General features: G+C 39.1%; 1 protein-coding gene across 2 annotated transcripts; it reads right to left on the reverse strand.

The window, feature by feature from the left end:
* Positions 1-1,303: 1,303 nt before the first annotated feature.
* On the reverse strand, positions 1,304-14,173 carry LOC115568061 (cathepsin S-like). Of its 2 annotated transcripts, none has more exons than XM_030395111.1 (8): positions 14,065-14,173; positions 10,620-10,744; positions 10,351-10,473; positions 6,937-7,089; positions 5,588-5,818; positions 3,139-3,304; positions 2,847-2,949; positions 1,304-1,698 (listed from the first exon to the last, which is right to left on the reverse strand). In XM_030395111.1, exons 1-8 carry the CDS (start codon positions 14,081-14,083, stop codon positions 1,599-1,601), a joined length of 1,020 nt encoding a protein of 339 aa, XP_030250971.1. In that variant the 5' UTR covers positions 14,084-14,173; the 3' UTR covers positions 1,304-1,598. The 2 variants fall into 2 exon arrangements, with proteins under 2 accessions (XP_030250971.1, XP_030250970.1); XM_030395110.1 differs by having other exon boundaries at positions 3,139-3,307; positions 14,065-14,168.
* Between the last annotated feature and the right edge of the window lie 4,673 nt (positions 14,174-18,846).

Consider the following 18,846-nt stretch of genomic DNA (forward strand, 5'->3'; position numbering starts at 1 on the left):
CTGATACCAACACCAGTATCGCAAAGGCCTCCTAACATGCATCAATCAATCGATAATTTATACAATAAAAACAGGACCCTGTTACTTTGTACCAGTGTCCTGTACACCTGTATGAAAGCAATGGATTTGTTACTGTACAAGTAGCCAGTATCCATGAATGGCAAGTATTTGTGTAACTTGAGGAACATAGTCGTATGCAGCTGTTGAGGAAAAAAAAAAAAAAAAACTAGTATCAGTTGCTGCACAAAGTTCAGGTATTGGAATTGCCCTCGGGAACGAAAAAAAATGGTTTGAAAGGATGTGTCAAATTTTACAAAGGTTTTTCCCAAAATTCAGCTCCAAGCGTTTAGTATTGTGAGATGTTTTGGATGTCCAATGCAATTTCAATTGAAGCTGTGTGGGTTTAAATAATACTTACATGAAAAACATGGGTTTCTGAGGATGGACTGCTGGTGGAACTGGCAGCATTTAAGAGATTAAAACAATTCAATATTTTTCTCTTTCCAGGATAAAAAAAGCCTTTAAACTTTTAGACAGTAAAGCTTTAAATCAATATATTGAACCGGGAAACAGCTCACTTGGCACAGTCTCAGGGTTAACAAAGAAAATTTGCAGCAGCTCTTGCTGCACATAATCTATTTGCAAAACCACAACCTTTTGGGTTTTTTTACAGGTGTGTAACTGAAATATTACATTTTCATTTGTGATCCTTAGATATGCTAGTAAGTGAATTTTGCTTGGACCCCCATTTCCACTCTTAGAAATATGTTTAGCTAACTTGCCGCTGGCTGTAGATTTACATTTAATGGGCAGATATGAGTGAGTCTATCTTCTCATCTTTGCTCAAAATGGCTTATTTTCCAAAAATGTTAAGCTATTCATTTGAAGGACTTCCTGTAGAAGCAGCTCAATGTTTCAACAAGAGGGTCTGTAGAAAATAGGAACCTACCACAAGGCTTCTCTACTTGCTCAGGACAGTGTAACTCGCCTGCAGACATGCTCGTACAGGATACACCACCACATCAGCATGTGTGCAGGACAGAGATATTTACCAGACACACTGGTATTGATTTTGGCGTTCCTTCTGTGGTAACATGTAAAAGCTAAATTGACCAACAAGCCAATTTCTCAAAGAGTCGATGGAACCTTTCAGACCGTTTTCATGGCAGATTTAACAGACTGAAAACTGCTGGTGTAAAGTCAAATCTTCACCTTCATCGCATCTACGGCACGGAACACAGATCTGATATTTACTGAAAGGCCGACATCAGACTGATCAATAAACTGATATATCGACCAAGACTTGGCATGTTTCACTGCGACTGAGCCTCAGCGAGGAGTACATCTGTCTCTTTATTATAGATTCGTACACACAGTCAGTCAGACACAAACAAACTCACAGTCTTACAAGACAAGGCCAAAGATGGTAAACTGTAGTATTTAAAGACATTTTTGTCTTCTGTCAGAAGGTACATAAAAAGTAGTTTCTAAAAACAAAACTGAAAAACGTTTCAATCAGTGTGAATATAAACCTTAAAAAGTATTGTTTACATAAAAAAGAGAGGGGAAACTTTCTTTTTTTTCAGTTCTCTCTGCAGCTACATGATGGGGTAGCAGGCGTCCTGAGTGATGCCACACTGGTCGTTCTTGTTGCGTGCCATCCGGATGTAGCCCTGGTCTCCAAATGAAGTTCCCCAGCTGTACAAGAAGAGCATATAGAGCGAATGAATGAATGCAAATTTATTTTGGACATGTGAAAACAATACAAAAAGTGAAATTACTTAGGCAAATAAGCAAAATAAAATTTAAGTATATTCCACTGACATGCACTGATGTGCCCGAAAAGGAGCAGAAAGAAGTAAACACTTATTTAATTCGATAAACTATATGTACAATTAATAATCACATACTATGTATAAATATATGTACATACACAACCATGCCCATGTTCACACATCTACGGACATACATACACCCACACGCATACAAATATATATACATAGCTTATAATATACATCATATATACACACTGACTACATTTCTACATCTTATTATAAAGGTTTTTATTGACACATGCACACATCTATGAAAACACCTCCCTCATCCCTGTACCTTTTGAAAATCATCCCCTTGTAACTTTTTTTGATTGACTTAACTTTTTAATATTACCTGGGAGTAGTTTGCTTCTTGCTTTATACATTATTTGTGCAGTTTGATAATCAACCAGATCGATGAACTTTAGCGCACAGGGATTTAAAAACAATCACTAGCACCCCATACTAATAGTTAAGCATCCACTACTTTCTGTGTTAAACAACAGAATAGCACAAAAGTAACAGGAAGTAGCAGTAGCCTTTCCCCATTTCTAGATGAAGTTGAATGCGATTTGCTCGCCTGGTGCTCATGCAAAAACGTTTTCTAGCTTCCCAGTTGAAAGTTAAGAAATGCAATGAGTGGTGAAATAAAGAGAATTACACAAGCTAAAAACAGACCTGATGCATTCAGCAATAGAAGACTGGGAAGTTGTGTTTTTCATGCAATAACTGATGAGAAATGAAACTTCTTCTTTCTCTATGACGCAAATAATTTCATGACACCGCCTGGAAACCTCAAGAGGCAGATGTTTGTGGCATTTTCAGTCTATCACGGCACTTCATCTCTGCTAGTTGACACAGTGAACCACCCAGCACAGCTCCGACTTCCCTGTTTCACTTCCCCCGTGTCCTCGACTGCAGCCAGTAAATACCACACAGGGGGGACCAGACAGGGAGGAAGATAAAAAGGAGCAACACATAAGCTTAGTATGTGTCCATGTCCGAGGTTTTGGGTCAGTGGAAACGTCTCACCTGTTCTTTACCAGCCAGTAGTCTTGTCCGTTCAGCGTGCCGTAGCCCACAGCTAACACAGCGTGGTTTATTTTCTGGGTGCAGGACGGGTCGTCGTACACTCCTGAAAAGGCAAAGGCCATTATATTCATGTTTCATTATTATTTATTTTCTAAAAAGGAACAGTTTACCCCAAAATTAATGCCGAATCATCAGGCAAAGTTTCAAAGTCTATTTATGACCTTTTCGATCTCCACCCTTCTAAAAAATATCACGCAAGTAAAGATGTATCAGCTGATGACTTGTGACGTACCACTCCTGTAGAAAGCAAATCTGGGCCTTGTGGCATCAATTCCCACTGAAATGGGTCCGATGGTGGCGAGCGCCTGCTTCAGAGCCCCCTCGTCGCCCTCAGGCAGCCAGCTGTAACTGGAACAGTTGGCGGCGCGGTAGCTGGGGTTGTAGTTGCACTGTGACGCCTGCTGTAAGAAGACAAACTGGGGTTATAGCTGATGATTTACACAATACCTGTTCTGAATATACCCAATGATTTCCTAATGAGGTGCTCATTTTAATACCAACTAATTAAAACTGATATGATACAGAGTTGGCTCGAGGCACAACTTTACCAACGAACTTGGGTGATCATGTCCATGTATGAAAAATGTTAAGTTATTATTAATTATCTTGGCTCTTGGCAGAGATGAGCGAGAAAGTGAATTCCAGGCACGGAGACGCTCGTCAGTGAGCTTATTAACAGAAATATTTCACATCACACAAAAGAGTTTTTATTTGTTTTTTTCGGGTGAATTAGAGGCACAACACCTCCGTGAGGCTGCAGCAGTCTGTCGGATCGGCTCAGAACTGCCCTCCTCCACACAAACACGAACAATGGCGAACCAGATGAAGCCTGGAGGACAAACAACATTGTCCGCTCCGATTAATTTATTGTTGCTCCAAAGAGACATTAACTGCAGACCACAGACAAGTGAAGAGTGTTGCTGTCTGCAGCCCGAAGGGTCGGACTTAACTTCTTGTACACCCACATCGTTGTCTCATACAGGAATTTCTTAACTGTAAACCTGAGTTTGCTCTGAATTTCCCATACACACCATGTTTCCTTTTAAAAAGCACCATGTTTCAGTTTCTTGTAAACTGGATTATAACAACAACACAGTAATATTTGGTACTTCCTGTTTTATTTTTGGGCTGACGCCCTGCAGAGAGAACAACAATCTTCCTCCCTTAAAGTTGAATAACCAATCAGCCCCTTATGACTGATTACAGTATGAACCATAGTGACACTAAAGAAGAGTTACCTCATCTCACGCTGCAATTTGTAGGGCTGCAACTGCTGATTGTGTTTTAAATGTCAGATAATAGGGACAAAGTGCCCGTCACAAGTTCCTCTTTCGCACGATAATGTCTTCAAATGCCTTGTTTTGTGACCAACATTTCAAAACCTCAAATATTCGCCATAAGGACATTTTCAACCTTTTGGAAGTACTGGTGTGTATACTGCAATATTATTAACATGTGTTTAACTCCCTCCCCTGCATGAGAAAGCGTTTACAACTGTCTCTAATATTTCAGTATCAATTTTGGGCCATTTTGAAAGGTTTGGACTTGGCTTGGATTAGGGTTGCACCGATCCGATATTAAGATCAGATATCAGCCCTGATATTGACAAAATAGCTGGATCTGGGATCAGCAAAGTTAAAAGATCCACGGGCCAATCCAGTTTGTCTTTTTTCTCCGTTGCAGCACATCCTACGTCTTCAGCATGTGTCACAATCTGTGTGGAGATATTTCACGCTTGCCACGCCAACTAGTTTAACGGCTGTTTGCAATGTCTGCAAAGTAAATGTTTCGAGGGGTGCTGGAAGTACTGCAAACTACAACACTACCAATTCAATCAAGCACATCCGAAAGCACCATGCTAAGGAGCACGCTGAATTCCTGCAGCTCAACAAAACCAAAGGCGGAGACTGTACAGCCCAGCAACTAACTTTGGCAGAAGCGCTTTAACGACGTGAAAAGTTTCCAATGGAAAGCTTGAAAGCATCGGCAATAACACAGAAGGTTTTAGAATTCACTGTTTTAGATGCTCAACCAATGTCAGTTGTTGAAGATGAGGGCTTCCATCGCCTACTGGAATACTAAGAGTCAAGGTACTCTCTTCCATCACGCAAATATTCTTCCAAGACTGGTATACAGTTTATCATTAATTCAACAGCAGTATCGGAACGGTATTGGGTATTGACAGATACACAAAGCCCAGGCATTGGTATCGGTACTGGGACTGAAAAAGTCGGGTCGGTGCATCCCTAGCTTGGACATGTGAGCACTTGTCTGTCGTCATTAATCAGTATCTTCCCTGCACACCTGGAGATGATTGCTTAATCAAAGGTGGATGACTTCTCTCAGCGGTTCTCTGCTGGTGGCTTGTTTACTTAAATGCATCTGCCACAGAAATGAAATGACAATCTGAGGCCAGAATGCTGCCGAGACTGTTATCATCTGTGAGCAACAGCAACTTCAATGATGTCCTGACACAGATGATCTTTGAGAATCTGACCTTTTATTATTGTTTTTAATGACTTCCCACATTTGTCTGCTCGTCTATAACGACAAAGCGGTCACATTTGTTTCCCACATGCCCTAAACATACTCTGTAGAATCCAGGTTGAATGGATTTTCCCTTTTCCCTCCCTTTGGTGCATCTTTGAGAAACAGCAGCAGTATTAAAGTCAGTGACTTACCCGTCCTGTGTAGGGGTATGAAGTGTCAGAGTCGATGCCCTGGTTTTCGATGACATACTTGAAGGCTTTGTGTATCCAGCCACCGTTGCAGCCAAGGTTTCCGTATTTAGGCGTAGACGAACAGTCCACCAGGTTCTGGGGGCTCAGGTCCACCAGCTTACCCGTCTTCTTGAATAACTGGCCCTCCAAAGCTCCAACAGCACTGAAAGCCCAGCAGGAACCACAGGCACCCTGGATACAAAATGAGTTAATGGCAAAAAACAAGATGTATTAGCTTTAAACGTAGATTAAACACTTTTCACATTTCCATGTTTGGCAGCACAACATTGCAGCAGTTGGAGTTGGAGAGGTTAAAGAAGTCTACTGACTCTTTGGGGATTTTTATTGTTCGTCAATTATATTTAACATGTTGCACAGAACAGAAGGAAGTCCAAAATCAATACTTGTCTGTCTCTGGATGAATGATATTCATCAGCACAGCACAAGTTTGTAATAAATTGAAAATGCCTTTTTTTCCTTTTGCCTTGAGATTCTTCTTTCCATTTCTCTGCATTGTAAATTTTTAAACTTCTACACTTCTCATTTACTTTTCACAACAAGACCTTCAGATTTCACATCAATCATCGTGTCTTCAACTTCGTACCGCTGACATTTGTCTGTAACTTCATGAAATGAAGCTTTATGACCAAAGAATAAAAACCTGTGCAATTAGAGTAAAAAGATCAAAGATATAACATGTCCATATAAAACAACTATAAACCTGCACTGTGCATTAACACAGATGTGCAAGGAGTAAGTTAGTTTACATGTGTACTACAGTGACAGAGTTGTATACAGAGGTGGGATGTAACAAAGTACAAATACTTTTCTGAGTTTCTGATTTTCTGTCTTTGTTGCTGCTCGGGACGCTTTACCAACCCAACATGTGTCTATTTGACGTCCTGGGAATGAGACTCAACAAAAAAACTGTCTTTGTGGTGCGTTCAGGAACAGCTGGGACAAATCCTACTGATTCTACCTTTGACTTAAATAGTCTTTGAATTATTCTTATATGAAATGACCTTAGGAAACCGTTTAGAAAAAGCTGAGGTATTTATACTCTTCTGCTTTCTGGAACTAAAGTGTGTCGGTGGAGCGACCTCATTCAAAGTGTGGATGTGACAAAAGATTTGGTGGTTGTGGTGATGACTTCCTGGACAAACGAGGACCGATTGGACGGATGAGGAACAGGAGGATTGAGGTAAACGAGACTCGTGGGATGATTACACTGTTGAACACCAATGAATCCTGCTGACCTATGAGTCACTGATTGGAAACACTGAGTATATATATATATATTATTTTCTTACCTGCATCTTGACTTTGGTGACGTAGCCCTTCTCTCTCCAGTCGATGGTGTCTGGTACAGCAGCGCCTGTTGTCCCAGCAAAGGGAGATGGTGCCCTCTGGATGTCAGTGGAAGGAATGAGTGTGGCGTAGGACTGCATGATCTCCTCTGGTGTCTATAAGGAAGCAGATAACAGCTAATGAAATGAGCAGCACTCAGTGGACTATATTTACTTAAAGGTCAGACGTCTTGTAAAAAGGTGAACGGTCTGTTTTTGATTCAGATTAGTCTGTCGACTAAAGAATCATTTCCATCACGGACCAATCTGCCTGTTATTTTCATGATAAATAGATTTCTTTTTAAATAAAACATTGTAAAACAGCGAAACACACAAATATATTCACTTTATCTTTGTATAAGATCACAGAAAAGGTTCTTCATTCTATGCTGACATGTACAGAGACTGTAGCGTTCTATTCATCAACAATATAGCCCATAAATATATCAAATTACAGATTGTTTCCACCCAGATGCTGCCATTTATATAAATGGCTTTGCAGTTAAAAAAAAAGTTTGTATATGGTGAGTCCTGATTCTGGTAGATAAATGATGTGGTAATGGATCGGTGCAAACACGATACCAATTCAAACATTTTAGACTGTATCGGAGGCCTTTACAACACTGGTATCTACAGCGGAAACACCCCAATATCAATTGTGCAACATAAAAAGTGTCACTTGTAGTGAACAACCCTCCAGAGAGTTGTCACCAGATTCTCTGTACATTGTTTTGATTTGATTTTTCTCATTATGGCCATTTCCAAATGAATCAAGCATCTGTTTTAAGTTAAATAAACCTTCAACACAGTCGACCGAATGGCTGTTGGACAAAGCTGAACATCTCGGACAGGTTGGAAACACTTTTTCCTTTCGAGGGCCAAAAATGAAACTTAACAATGAGTCGTGGGCCAGACACTTCCTCAGTCGCCCTCAACACTCTCCGCATATATTTTTATCTTTGACACACAACATCTCAGGAGAGTGATCCCTCCTCTGTGGCTCTTCCTGAAACATCCTCTAATTGTTCCCCACCCCAACCTTTGGACTCTTTGGCCAGCCCTGTTCTGGCACTTGAAGTGTCACTTTTATTCAAACCAAAGCTAAAAAGGAGATTCAATATTTGATCTACATTTGTCAGGCAGACACAAACATGACTACAAATCAATGCCTATGTTGCAATGCAACTTTTTGCTGACAAATTCACCATAATAAGGTGATATCATGTCCCTTCTGGAAAAATTAAAACCTTGCATTGTAACAGGAACAACAGTAATATCAAACTTTAAGGAGCGCGTTGTCCCTGATAACATTCCTGTTAAGCAGATAAACAGGCCTCATCCTGTGATTCAGTAACTCCCTGCTCTCTGAAACTCAGTTTACTTCCTTCTTTAGGTTCACAGGAATCAGTCATTGCAAAGATAATGATCGATAAACGGGAATCAAATGTCGTCTGTATATTTCCAAAGAATCTCTGACACAAAGTGAGACAAGGCAGGTTAAGACACAAACTGAACAACACTTAGTCTGTAGTGACAGAGTTCATTGAACACGACCTGCTTATCAGTGAATGGCAGACACAGTTAGCAACTAGCTGGTGAGCATAGTGGGACATTTAGCGTCCGAAGAGGCAGATAGTTTCCTCAGAGACAGGAACAGAGCTCAGAGAGACTATCAGACCTAAATTCATTCCAGCAGCAGGTGTTTTTTGTGTTGCACATGTTGTTGCCAGTCGGTCATAAAAGGTTATCAGTCAAGCAAACAATACAACATCATTGGGTAGTTAAAATATAAAGTTTTATACTTTTCCACTGACCTCCAATCAGGTAGTAAAGATTACAAATAATTCTAGTTTTTGCCATCATGTAACTGATATAACTCTTCTAACTCATGAGCCTGACAGAACTGAAACTGGTGGCTGTTAATCGTCCATGTTGTGTGTGGCCAAACCATTAATATAGAAACTCTTGCAACATGAGCTACAGATTTTAAGGTGATGAGCAAATACTGTAGTGCTCCCAAACTGCATGTTTACACCCTTCTGGGCTGAGTGTGCAGATTCAGGTCACCTGTAGCAGTGTATGTGTGTGTGTGTGTGTTTGCAAACCGGCTCTTAATCAATGATTGAAGAAAGAATGAAAGAAGCTTGGCAGTGTTGCCAGATATCGTGAGAGAAACAAGCAAGCGGGCCTATGAAAACAAGCCCAAAACAAGCAACTTCTCCGTTCGTGGTAAAAAAAAAAGAAAAAAAAAAAAAGAGAGAGATTATTACACTTTGCACACACACAAATATCAACCTGAATCCAGATATATCATTGTATTTATTACTGTTTTTATATGTTATGACCCTTTTTTGTTTTAGTTCCAGGACTTCAAATCAATATGACATGCAATACAATAGGAAGAGGAACACTTTAACAACAAGCCCAAAAACCCACAACCCGCGACTACCAATATTTATAATCGACTCTACAGAAAAAAAGCCCAAAGTCGCTTATAATAAGCGGACTTGGCAACTGTGAAGCTGTGGAGATTTCTTTCCTGCCTTTTGTTCTTTTGTAAATGAGGGATGTTTTGAGCTGTGTGACGATCAAAAGTCAGCGTTCAGCTGTAGGTTACCTGCATCAGGGCACAGTTCTATTTATGATGTTTTTTATTAAGTTTTGGACAGGATCTCAGGTGTGCTCCCACCAGAACCACCACGACAGTAACAGCGCTGAAGACGGCGATCTTTTGAAAATGGGTCACATGAGTAAAGTTTCATTTGGAAACAAAATGCAGAAGAACCGGCCAACATCACCAAGCTTTTGTTCCATTTTGTAATCTTTGGAGGCACTTTTAACCCTCTACTGTCGGTTTACTATCATTTAAACATGAAAAAGGAGAAGCTCATCCGTTTTTTAACTTTGCACTAAAACTTTGGAGCTCCAAGCTAGAGGCTATAAAAGATGCTATTTTTTTAAACAACCATTAGAAAACATATATTCAACATTGCATTAAACTAACAGGCATTCAGCTGTCATTATTATTGAAAAAGACTTGACGTGCTTGTCAGTTTTGTATTTGTCAGCCTTGGTCCACATCTTTTACATTAATCTTTAACCTTTTTTAATGTTTCGTATCCACAACAAATTTGCATTACGCAGCCTCTGAGGTCTCCTGCAACCTTGTCAGTATTGTAGCATATATAAAAATAAACCGGATTATATTTCATTATGATGATTAGCTGTTGAGCTCCACAGTTCAGACTAGTCACGATGCATCTAATCCGTATCCTTCTGACCTCCCGCTATCATTAAATTCATGGTGATTAGTGAATAACAGTAATAATCATAAATCAATTAAAAACTCTCAGTTTAAACAGTATGTGAGTGTCTCACCAGGTCTCCCATGTGGTTCATGCCCAGTTCGTACGAGTGAATTCCCAACGAAGCCTCCAGGTTGTGTTTGGTAATGAGCATCAGATTCTGCTCCCACAATTCCCTGCGGCTCACTTCCTCCACCTACAAAACGTACAGATAGAGAGAGAGAGAGAGCGCATGAGGTCAAATACTGTATAAGTTGATGATAAAATCATACATATGGATTTTTAGGGCCGCCTAACAGAAAAACTCTTACATATTTACATCCACTTGTTTTGATCACATACCTCGTTTCTGTACAACTTCTCATGAGTCTTCTTCCACAGATTCCAGTGGAAGTCCAGCCGGCTGTCAAACGTGGCCGCTGCCCTGAGACACAGTGAGAAGAGCAGGACGCTCCCCAACATAAGGCCTGTAACCACAGAGACACAGACGAGGGAGGACATGAGACGTCAGGATGTCGTCTGCTAGCTGACACACTAAGACGACAAACTGCCTGGAAGACGTCAGAAACATACGAGTAGTTTCCACTTCATAGAAAACCCACACAGAGAAAAGACATCTGAGAAAAGAAATGAGTCAGCAAAGAGGAAAAAGTCTTGTTTGTTAATTCAAGACATTTAGACATTTTGTGTAATTCTATTATTTGTTTTATGTGTTGAGGGTAAATGTTACAAATTCCGAGGTATTGCAGATTGCACTTTTGTGGCTAACTGGCACAGGGGATGCAACAGTTTTAGATTTTGATGGTAAGTTTAGTCATAAAGGGAAAAATCCCAGTTTCAGTGTTAATGAATTCATTTATTTCACACCACTATGGATAATTTGAGCATTTTTTATTTGAGATTTAATTGCATTTTGTTCCCCGACCTTTTATTTATTGGCTGTTTTTTAAAAAACCCTTTATACTTAATTCTTTAATTCAACCTTTACTTTACTACAGATAGGGATCTTTTAATGTTGCAGTAAAGTCGAGGTGTTTGTTGGACTTTAAGCAGCAACGTCATTCTGCCGAGTTTTGTAGGATCTGCCTCGAAGAAATGCAAAATTTGAAATAACACAACACTTATGCATGCGATGCTTAACAATGCAAACTGTAGTTGTATAAGCAGGAAGTGGTTTCCAGGAGTTGGCTGCAGGTATGTTGCAGTTACCTAACTGTACATCAGTTAGGTAAGAAATGAACAGAAACACAACTCAACTTTAGTTTTCACACCCACAAGGTCCAAGTTTATGCCCTGTCTTTGTGTGTGTGGGGTCGAGTCAGAACATAGGGTGGAAAGGTTCAGCAAATATTAATTGAATTAAAGATGAAGATGCAAAAATATCACCTATAGGCCTGATTCATATGTGCCTTTTGTTGCATTTTACATTTTAATTTTCACAACACTTCTGTAAAGTGTTTGTTTTTATGATTAGAAAACTGAAGGCCGATCCTGAAGGCTAAACACATCCACTTTTCTATATGAAACTGATCCTCTTCTGACCTGAAGGAAGTTTCGGGTCCTGTGACTAATGTGGGTCAGGTGAGGTCATCATAAACACATTGTGGAAACTAAATTGAATTTGAAAAAGTACAAGTACACAGCCCGGATGGTCACTTTTCAGCTGCAGGAAGGAAGCCAACATGAGTCACACTGAAAGAAGCTGAGTGTTTGAAAAAAGGAGACACATTATGCTCATTGTCATTCCAGCTCCTGTCTTTTTAAGGCTCCACACTCCTGGGTCTGCTCTGATTGGTCGGCTGACACATGCCTGAAACCAGCACTGCTAACAACAACAGAGCAGCTGTGCTAATAGAGTCTACCAGTCAAACTAGCTGCTAGGCTTAAATAATGCAAATACGTGACATGGTGACGTAGTGTGATGTCACAATGTCACAGAGTTAAAGGCGGGGCTACTGGCGAGGCATTTCAGGGGTTTCGTTTTTTGCGGTAGAGAAAAACTTAATTTGGTGTCGAGTTTAACCTTACTAACAGCAAGTTATATTTGAACTCTGACCATTTTTCACAAATTTCACACCTTTTTTTAATGTAGGCTGTTTAAGTTAAAGTATAAAAGTAGAATTATCAAAAAAAATAGTTTTGAGGCTCACCATTGGCCCACAGGCCTTACTTTTAGAGTCCCGCTGGTTTAAATAATTTCTCATGCATCTTAACTCAGACTGTCGAAAGTGAGCGGCTGGTGGTGTTAAAGATCTCAGTCGACCGGTCAGCAGCAGTGGAAAGTATCACTTCCACAAATTTAAAGCTATTGTACTGTACATAAATCCCCGAGTGAGGCAACTGTCACAAGACCAGAAGTGAAACCAATGAACAAGCAAGAAATTTAGTCCCACTAAGCATCGATATGAGTTGTTGTTCAATCAGATGATCAAAAAAAGTACGAGTTACAGCAGCTTTAGACACGCAGAGAGAGAGAATGATCATTTAAATACAGGAAGTGTACGGAGCAGGTGATGTTTGAGGTCGCTTCAGTCTGATGTGAGTGTTCAGTATGTAGATCTGCAAGTCTCACCTGATCAACAAGAAATGAGACGAGAATAATAAATAATAACTCATGTGACAGAAGTCCGTCTGTCTGTCTCTACATCTACATAACAAGAACATTAACCCAAATCTGTACTGTCTATGTTTGTTTATACACAGTGGTGGAATGTAACTGAGTAAATTTGCTCTGGTACTGTTCTTAACTGCAATTTTAGGCATTATTTCCATTTCCTGCCACTTTATACTTCCATTACTACATTTAGAAGGTAAATATCACATTGTCTTTCACTCCACTGTGTATTTAGTAACTTTACTTACTAGTTACTTTGCAGATTACAAGCTGCATCGGAGCCAAGGTAGCTTGTACTTTTGATACTTTTGGTACATTTAATATCAGATGCTTCCAGGCTTTAGTTCAAGTACTGTTACTAAGGGTGACAAAAATATGTACCATAAACATTTGTTTTATAGACAGAGGTGGTATGTCACTATGTGCTTTTACTCAAGTACTGTTCTTAACTAATTTTAACTTAATTTAAAGGTATTTCTATGTCTTACCACTTTATACTTTTAGGAAGTTAATATGGTGCTTTCTTTTACTCCACTACATGTTTGGTAACTTTAGTTACTAGTTGTACTTTTGAGACTACCATGTTTTTACTCAGTACTATTACTGAGGATGACTTTCACTTTTATCATAAATAATATTTTTACACGCTATCTTTACTTTTACTCAAGTATGACTTCGGGTACTTATATACATACATGAGCTCTAGATTTTCATCAGCAGATAGTTGAGTATCCAGCCGAGGAAAATAACGTTGATTTGTTACTTTTATTCATCTTAATACTGTTTTTTAATAAACAATAAGAACAGGAAATAACTCAGGCTCACAAAGACTATTTGTTAAAGGGTAAACTGTGGCAGACATATAGCTTTTATAGAAATACCGGGTTTTTTTTCCAACATCTTATAAAATGAGCGGATTAAATGTTAAAACAGATAATGTGTCATTAATAAGTCTACATTTATATAAGATGATTATTTTTGTGTTTCAAAGATCTCCACCTGCAGTCTGAACACAAAAGATCTCATGTTACATGAAAACATCAAAAACGAAACTAAAAGCAAACACGAGTTTCAGGTTTAATAAACGAACTCTGCTTTCTATAAAAGCCTCGGCTCTTCTTATAAGAATAATTTAAACCACAGTTGAATTAGTTCTGATGGAGTTGAACTTACCTTTGTGTGTCGGTGTCATCGCTGCTGCTGCTGCTGCTGTGTTGTACCCACCCTCACTGTGTTGCTGCTCGATATTTAAGAAGGAAATGTCACATGATCCGCTCTTCCTCTTTTGAAACTCAGATTTTCATCACGTCGCTCATGTTTTTATAATCACCTGCCTGTACACCCACTGCACCATATAAGGCTGTTATATGACCGACGAGGAGGCAGAAGTTATTAATGTGCCTGCTGTGAGAGCCTCAGAACTTAACCAGAGGATCAGAACCCGTCCTCTGAGACTGAGGAGGAAGGTGTCTGGTCTTATTTTGACTCTGAATAATGTAAAACATTAAATTCATACCTTTAAAAAAGTCGAAAGTCTAACTAGCAGCCCCTACAGGCTATAATTTGAACTGCACTTCACATTATAAAACTGTTCTTTGAAGCAAAAACAGGATAAAATACTCTGTCAGAGATGGAATGTAACTAAGTACATTTACTCGAGTAAGTATTTCCATTTTCTGCTACTTTATACTTCAATTTGAAGGCAAATATTCAACTTTTAGTGATACTAAACTTTAGTTCATGTTATTTGATTGCCAATGAAGCAATTATAAACCATGTAGAAGTTATTTATTGTAAAGATGCAAATGATTTTTATGAAATAAATAAGAAATCAACTCATAATCAGACAAATGTTGAACAAGATATCTGATAAATAACAAGGCACTGAATACATTACATGAAAATATATATTTACTTTTACTTTTACTTTTGTACATTTACTGGTAGAAGGTTACTTTTGATACCTAACAAACAATGAAGATGATATAATGATAATAGAAAAAAATAAAAAAGGTAGTGATGATAAACTTATTTTAAATAGGACTTTTCTTAGCAAGGACAAGTCAGATAACATGAGTGAAGGACATGGACAATACAATAAATTAGATCAAATATGAAGATATAAAGAACTTTATAAACGAGAACGAGAACATATCAAATATTGATATATCAAAATAATTATTCTCAAGTACTATTCCTGTGGGTGAATTTGGCATTTACCAAAGTTGTATTTTAACATGATATCTTGACTTCTACTTTACTCAAGAATGATATGTAGGTAGTGTTTAATGGTTTTATTATTTGAGATGCTTTAACACTTAATAAATGTTGTGATAATAGTGAGATATTCTGTGTGTCGGGGGAAAAAAGAGGTGAAAAACATTCCTTCATCAGCGAGATTTAATATGTCCAATACATTTGAGGACAAGCTCTCTTTGATACATTTTTGAAATTTCAGGTGAAATGTTTGTTGTGATGGTGCTGTCATATCAGGTCAGGAAGGTCACTGAAAGTGTCCGGGAATCACGAGTGAAAAGTCTTGGAGTGAGGAGTTTCGAGGTCAAGAGGTAGTTTGACCTATCATGAGGCTGGACGGGAGGCCAGAAGGTCAACGTGTTTTATGGTAGGCTGCCAGATGTTGATGATGTGCTGATCTTGGATGGAGTCAGAGTGATACAATGCTGACATTTTATATCAGTCTCGTCAGTACATGTGCAAATATGAACCTTCTGTATCATGTTTATGGCCCTGAACATGCAAATTATGTGCAAGTTTATATTTATGTTGTTTGCTTTGTACCACATGCTAACATTATACAATAACTCTACTTTAGCTATACTATCAAGATAAAGATGATTCAGTATTGCTCTCATACAAAGTTTATACATTTTACATTAAAATATTATTTTGAACCTTGTAAATCAAATATTTTTCCTTTTTTAGGACCTGATAGCCAAAACTTACATAGTTTTATAAGAATTGTAATTACATGGAAAGCTGGAACTCTTAACCAAAGCTCAGACTAATGAAAACACTTTTAATGAATGGATTTTCATCAGTTTAATTCCTCTTTGGAGCAGGCAGGAGGATTCTGAATGGGGAAAAGTGAAATGCAGTGCTTGCTCTTCTCTCATTACCAACTCTGAGGCGCCCTTCAGCCCTTTTAACCCCGACCGCTCCAGTGGAGCTGCTCAGTGGCTGGTGGATCAGGCTGTGGTTGTACTGTGTAGCCACCAGGTGTGAATGCGATCAGCACATCCCTGGAAAAAACAGAGAGCTGCACCTCCCTGAATTAATTAAAAACAACAAAATATAAGAGGCTTTTTAAGGTCGGGTGATTCCTCCGAACTTCACATGATTGGGTAGCTGGTGAGGTTGGTGATGCTGCAGAGGTTGCCACGGTTGCGTGCCATCATGTAGCCTTGTCTGGCCCAGTTCTCGCTCCAGCTGTCAGGGGAAAAGACAAAAGACATCGACAGTGGAAGAAAGACGTGAGTTGTTGAACATCGCCAGGAGTCAAACAGCACTTCATATCATCAGTTTGTCACTGACGCGGCAGACAGAAGGCCATCAAATCAACGTTACGCTAACAGACAACCTCGCCGTTTCATTTTGGCGGGCCTTATGAACCACCTGATGCCGCTCAGACTGGTGATGTGACCCACCTGTTCTAGACAATCCGGTACTTCTTCCCCTTGACGCTCACTCCATAACCCACTGCTAGCACGGCGTGATTGATGTCGTCTTTGTTACCGTTGGGGTCGTAGTAAACACCTGGGCACATGACAGAGAGGAAGAGTGAGGACAGAATCTGAGCTGGAGGTACATCAGTGAACCAACATATATACATGATGTAGCTTCTAAACATGGTGTATGTGTTCAGGGCGTAGCTTGATCAAGGGTGAATACGTTTAATTTCCTAATTCGATCCAGTTTTAAAGCTCGTTCCACATTGCTAGGATGAACATTTTGGTAGAGAAATCCTGAATGCCCTAAATGCAATCATGTCTAAAGTTGTAATGGGTAGAAATTTTAAGAAATCAGATATTTTTGATAAGATCTTTTTGGCAGAGGTCTCCACAAACACGGCTGGTTATTGTCCTAAGTCTAAAAGAAATCAATTGGTTTAACGCTTAGAATGTCCACAGTCCACAGCTAAAATATCTGCTGGTTTCTCACTTAGAAATACTGAAGTGCAGTTTCGAACTGCAGTCACTTGCTTGGCATGAAGATCAAGTCAGAAACGTGTAATGTGAAAGTGATATGAAACAGAAAAACAAGTCATGCATGGAAGTTTTACATCATCTCAGAACCATATTAAGTTCCTGCTAATGCAAACTGAAGATGCTGCTGCTGCTACTGTGAACGTTTTGGTCACCACGGTTGGACCCAACATGAACACTCATCAAAAACACAATCTACGGATGAGTCGACAGTCAGTTTGGTCATTTTTTGTCAGTGGATCAGTTTGAGATCTGTCAGGGAGAAATGAAACAAAAGGTGATCTGTTAGCTGAGGAGCTGCAGGGGACGGGCTGCACACCGTGTCATCAGGTAAACCACTGAAACCTGAAGGATCACAGTTTCAAGAATATTGGCCCTAAGAATACTTGGACCATCAACTGATCAATACAATACAACTCAAGTTTCAAAAGTGATTGATTCAAATATGTTCATCATTGATAGACTAAATAATATAATATCTTTACATTTAGATATTTTCTACAAACCTGGGAACAGTTTAAAGAAATGCAGAGCTGCAACAATAAGTTAATTAATCAGTTTAGTTCATTTTATCCTTCAGGTCATTTTTAAGACAGGTTGATGTCTCCAAGTTGTCAAATATGAGAAATTGCTGTTTTCCTTCCTTGTACTACAATCAATTACATATTTTGGGGTTTCTAACTGTTTGGAAAAAACAAGATGAGGTGATAAAACTGGACTGAGAACTTTCCTGTTTTCCGATGTTTTATAGACCCAATAAATAATCGATTAACAAAACAAAAGTACATTTTGGAGAAATCTATTCTAGAAATAATAATTATTTGCAGCCACGTGCATCAAGCCATGTGATTTTACTGTCACGTGCACATTCCACATGATGTGTTTGTGCAGTAAGAATGTACTGCGGCTGTGATTAAATAACAGTAAGACTGTATCATCTAATCATTAACAAGCACTTCTAGATTCCTCCTTGCACCAACAGATGACTAAAGAGGAAACAATACATGTTTCATAAGACGTTGGAGAGTTTTTGCTAAGTCACCCTCATTTAGTGATGTTTTATCTGTGATTTTTTTTCTCTGACATGACTGGACCAAGTGTTTGAGACCCTGACACCCAATAGAGGAACTATTGACCACTTTGGTTTCAGTCTGCGTCTGCAGCTCTTGCGGTAAACAGATGATTTCTGGAAGTTGTCCTCATTTAGATTTCTTTTTTTAAGACTGCTGAGTTTTTAGTGCAATTGTTAGTATCAGTCTCATGCTTTTGAGTGCAATATAAAACTGGAACCAGCTTAGCTTAAAAACTAGAAACGGGGAATAGCTGGCAGGCTGTCTGAAGGTAACAAAATCTGCCTGTTAGACAAAGAGTTTTGGCTAGACAAGCTCAACTTGGAAAAGTGTCATGAGCTGACTTTTGTTATGAATTGGCTCTATACAAATAAAGTGACTGATTTTTGCATTGTTTTAAGAAAATGAGGTACAGGTTGCGTAAACTAGTAGTACTTTTAAAGTTCCTATGAATCATGATGTTCAGGTCTTTTTTTACCACATTTGGCTTGCTCTGTCTCTCACCTATATGCCAGTATCAGTAACAGTAGGTAGCAACAAGAGAAGCTAACTACAGCTAACCAGCAGCCTCCAAATGAACACGTCAAGACAGAGGCTGTATGCAGCCCCTGGAAATGACAAATGATGCTGTTAGGTAGTTAAGCAAGGCCCTCACTTTGTGT

This window comes from Sparus aurata, chromosome 17, assembly GCF_900880675.1.
Source record: "Sparus aurata chromosome 17, fSpaAur1.1, whole genome shotgun sequence".
Lineage (NCBI taxonomy): Eukaryota > Metazoa > Chordata > Actinopteri > Spariformes > Sparidae > Sparus > Sparus aurata.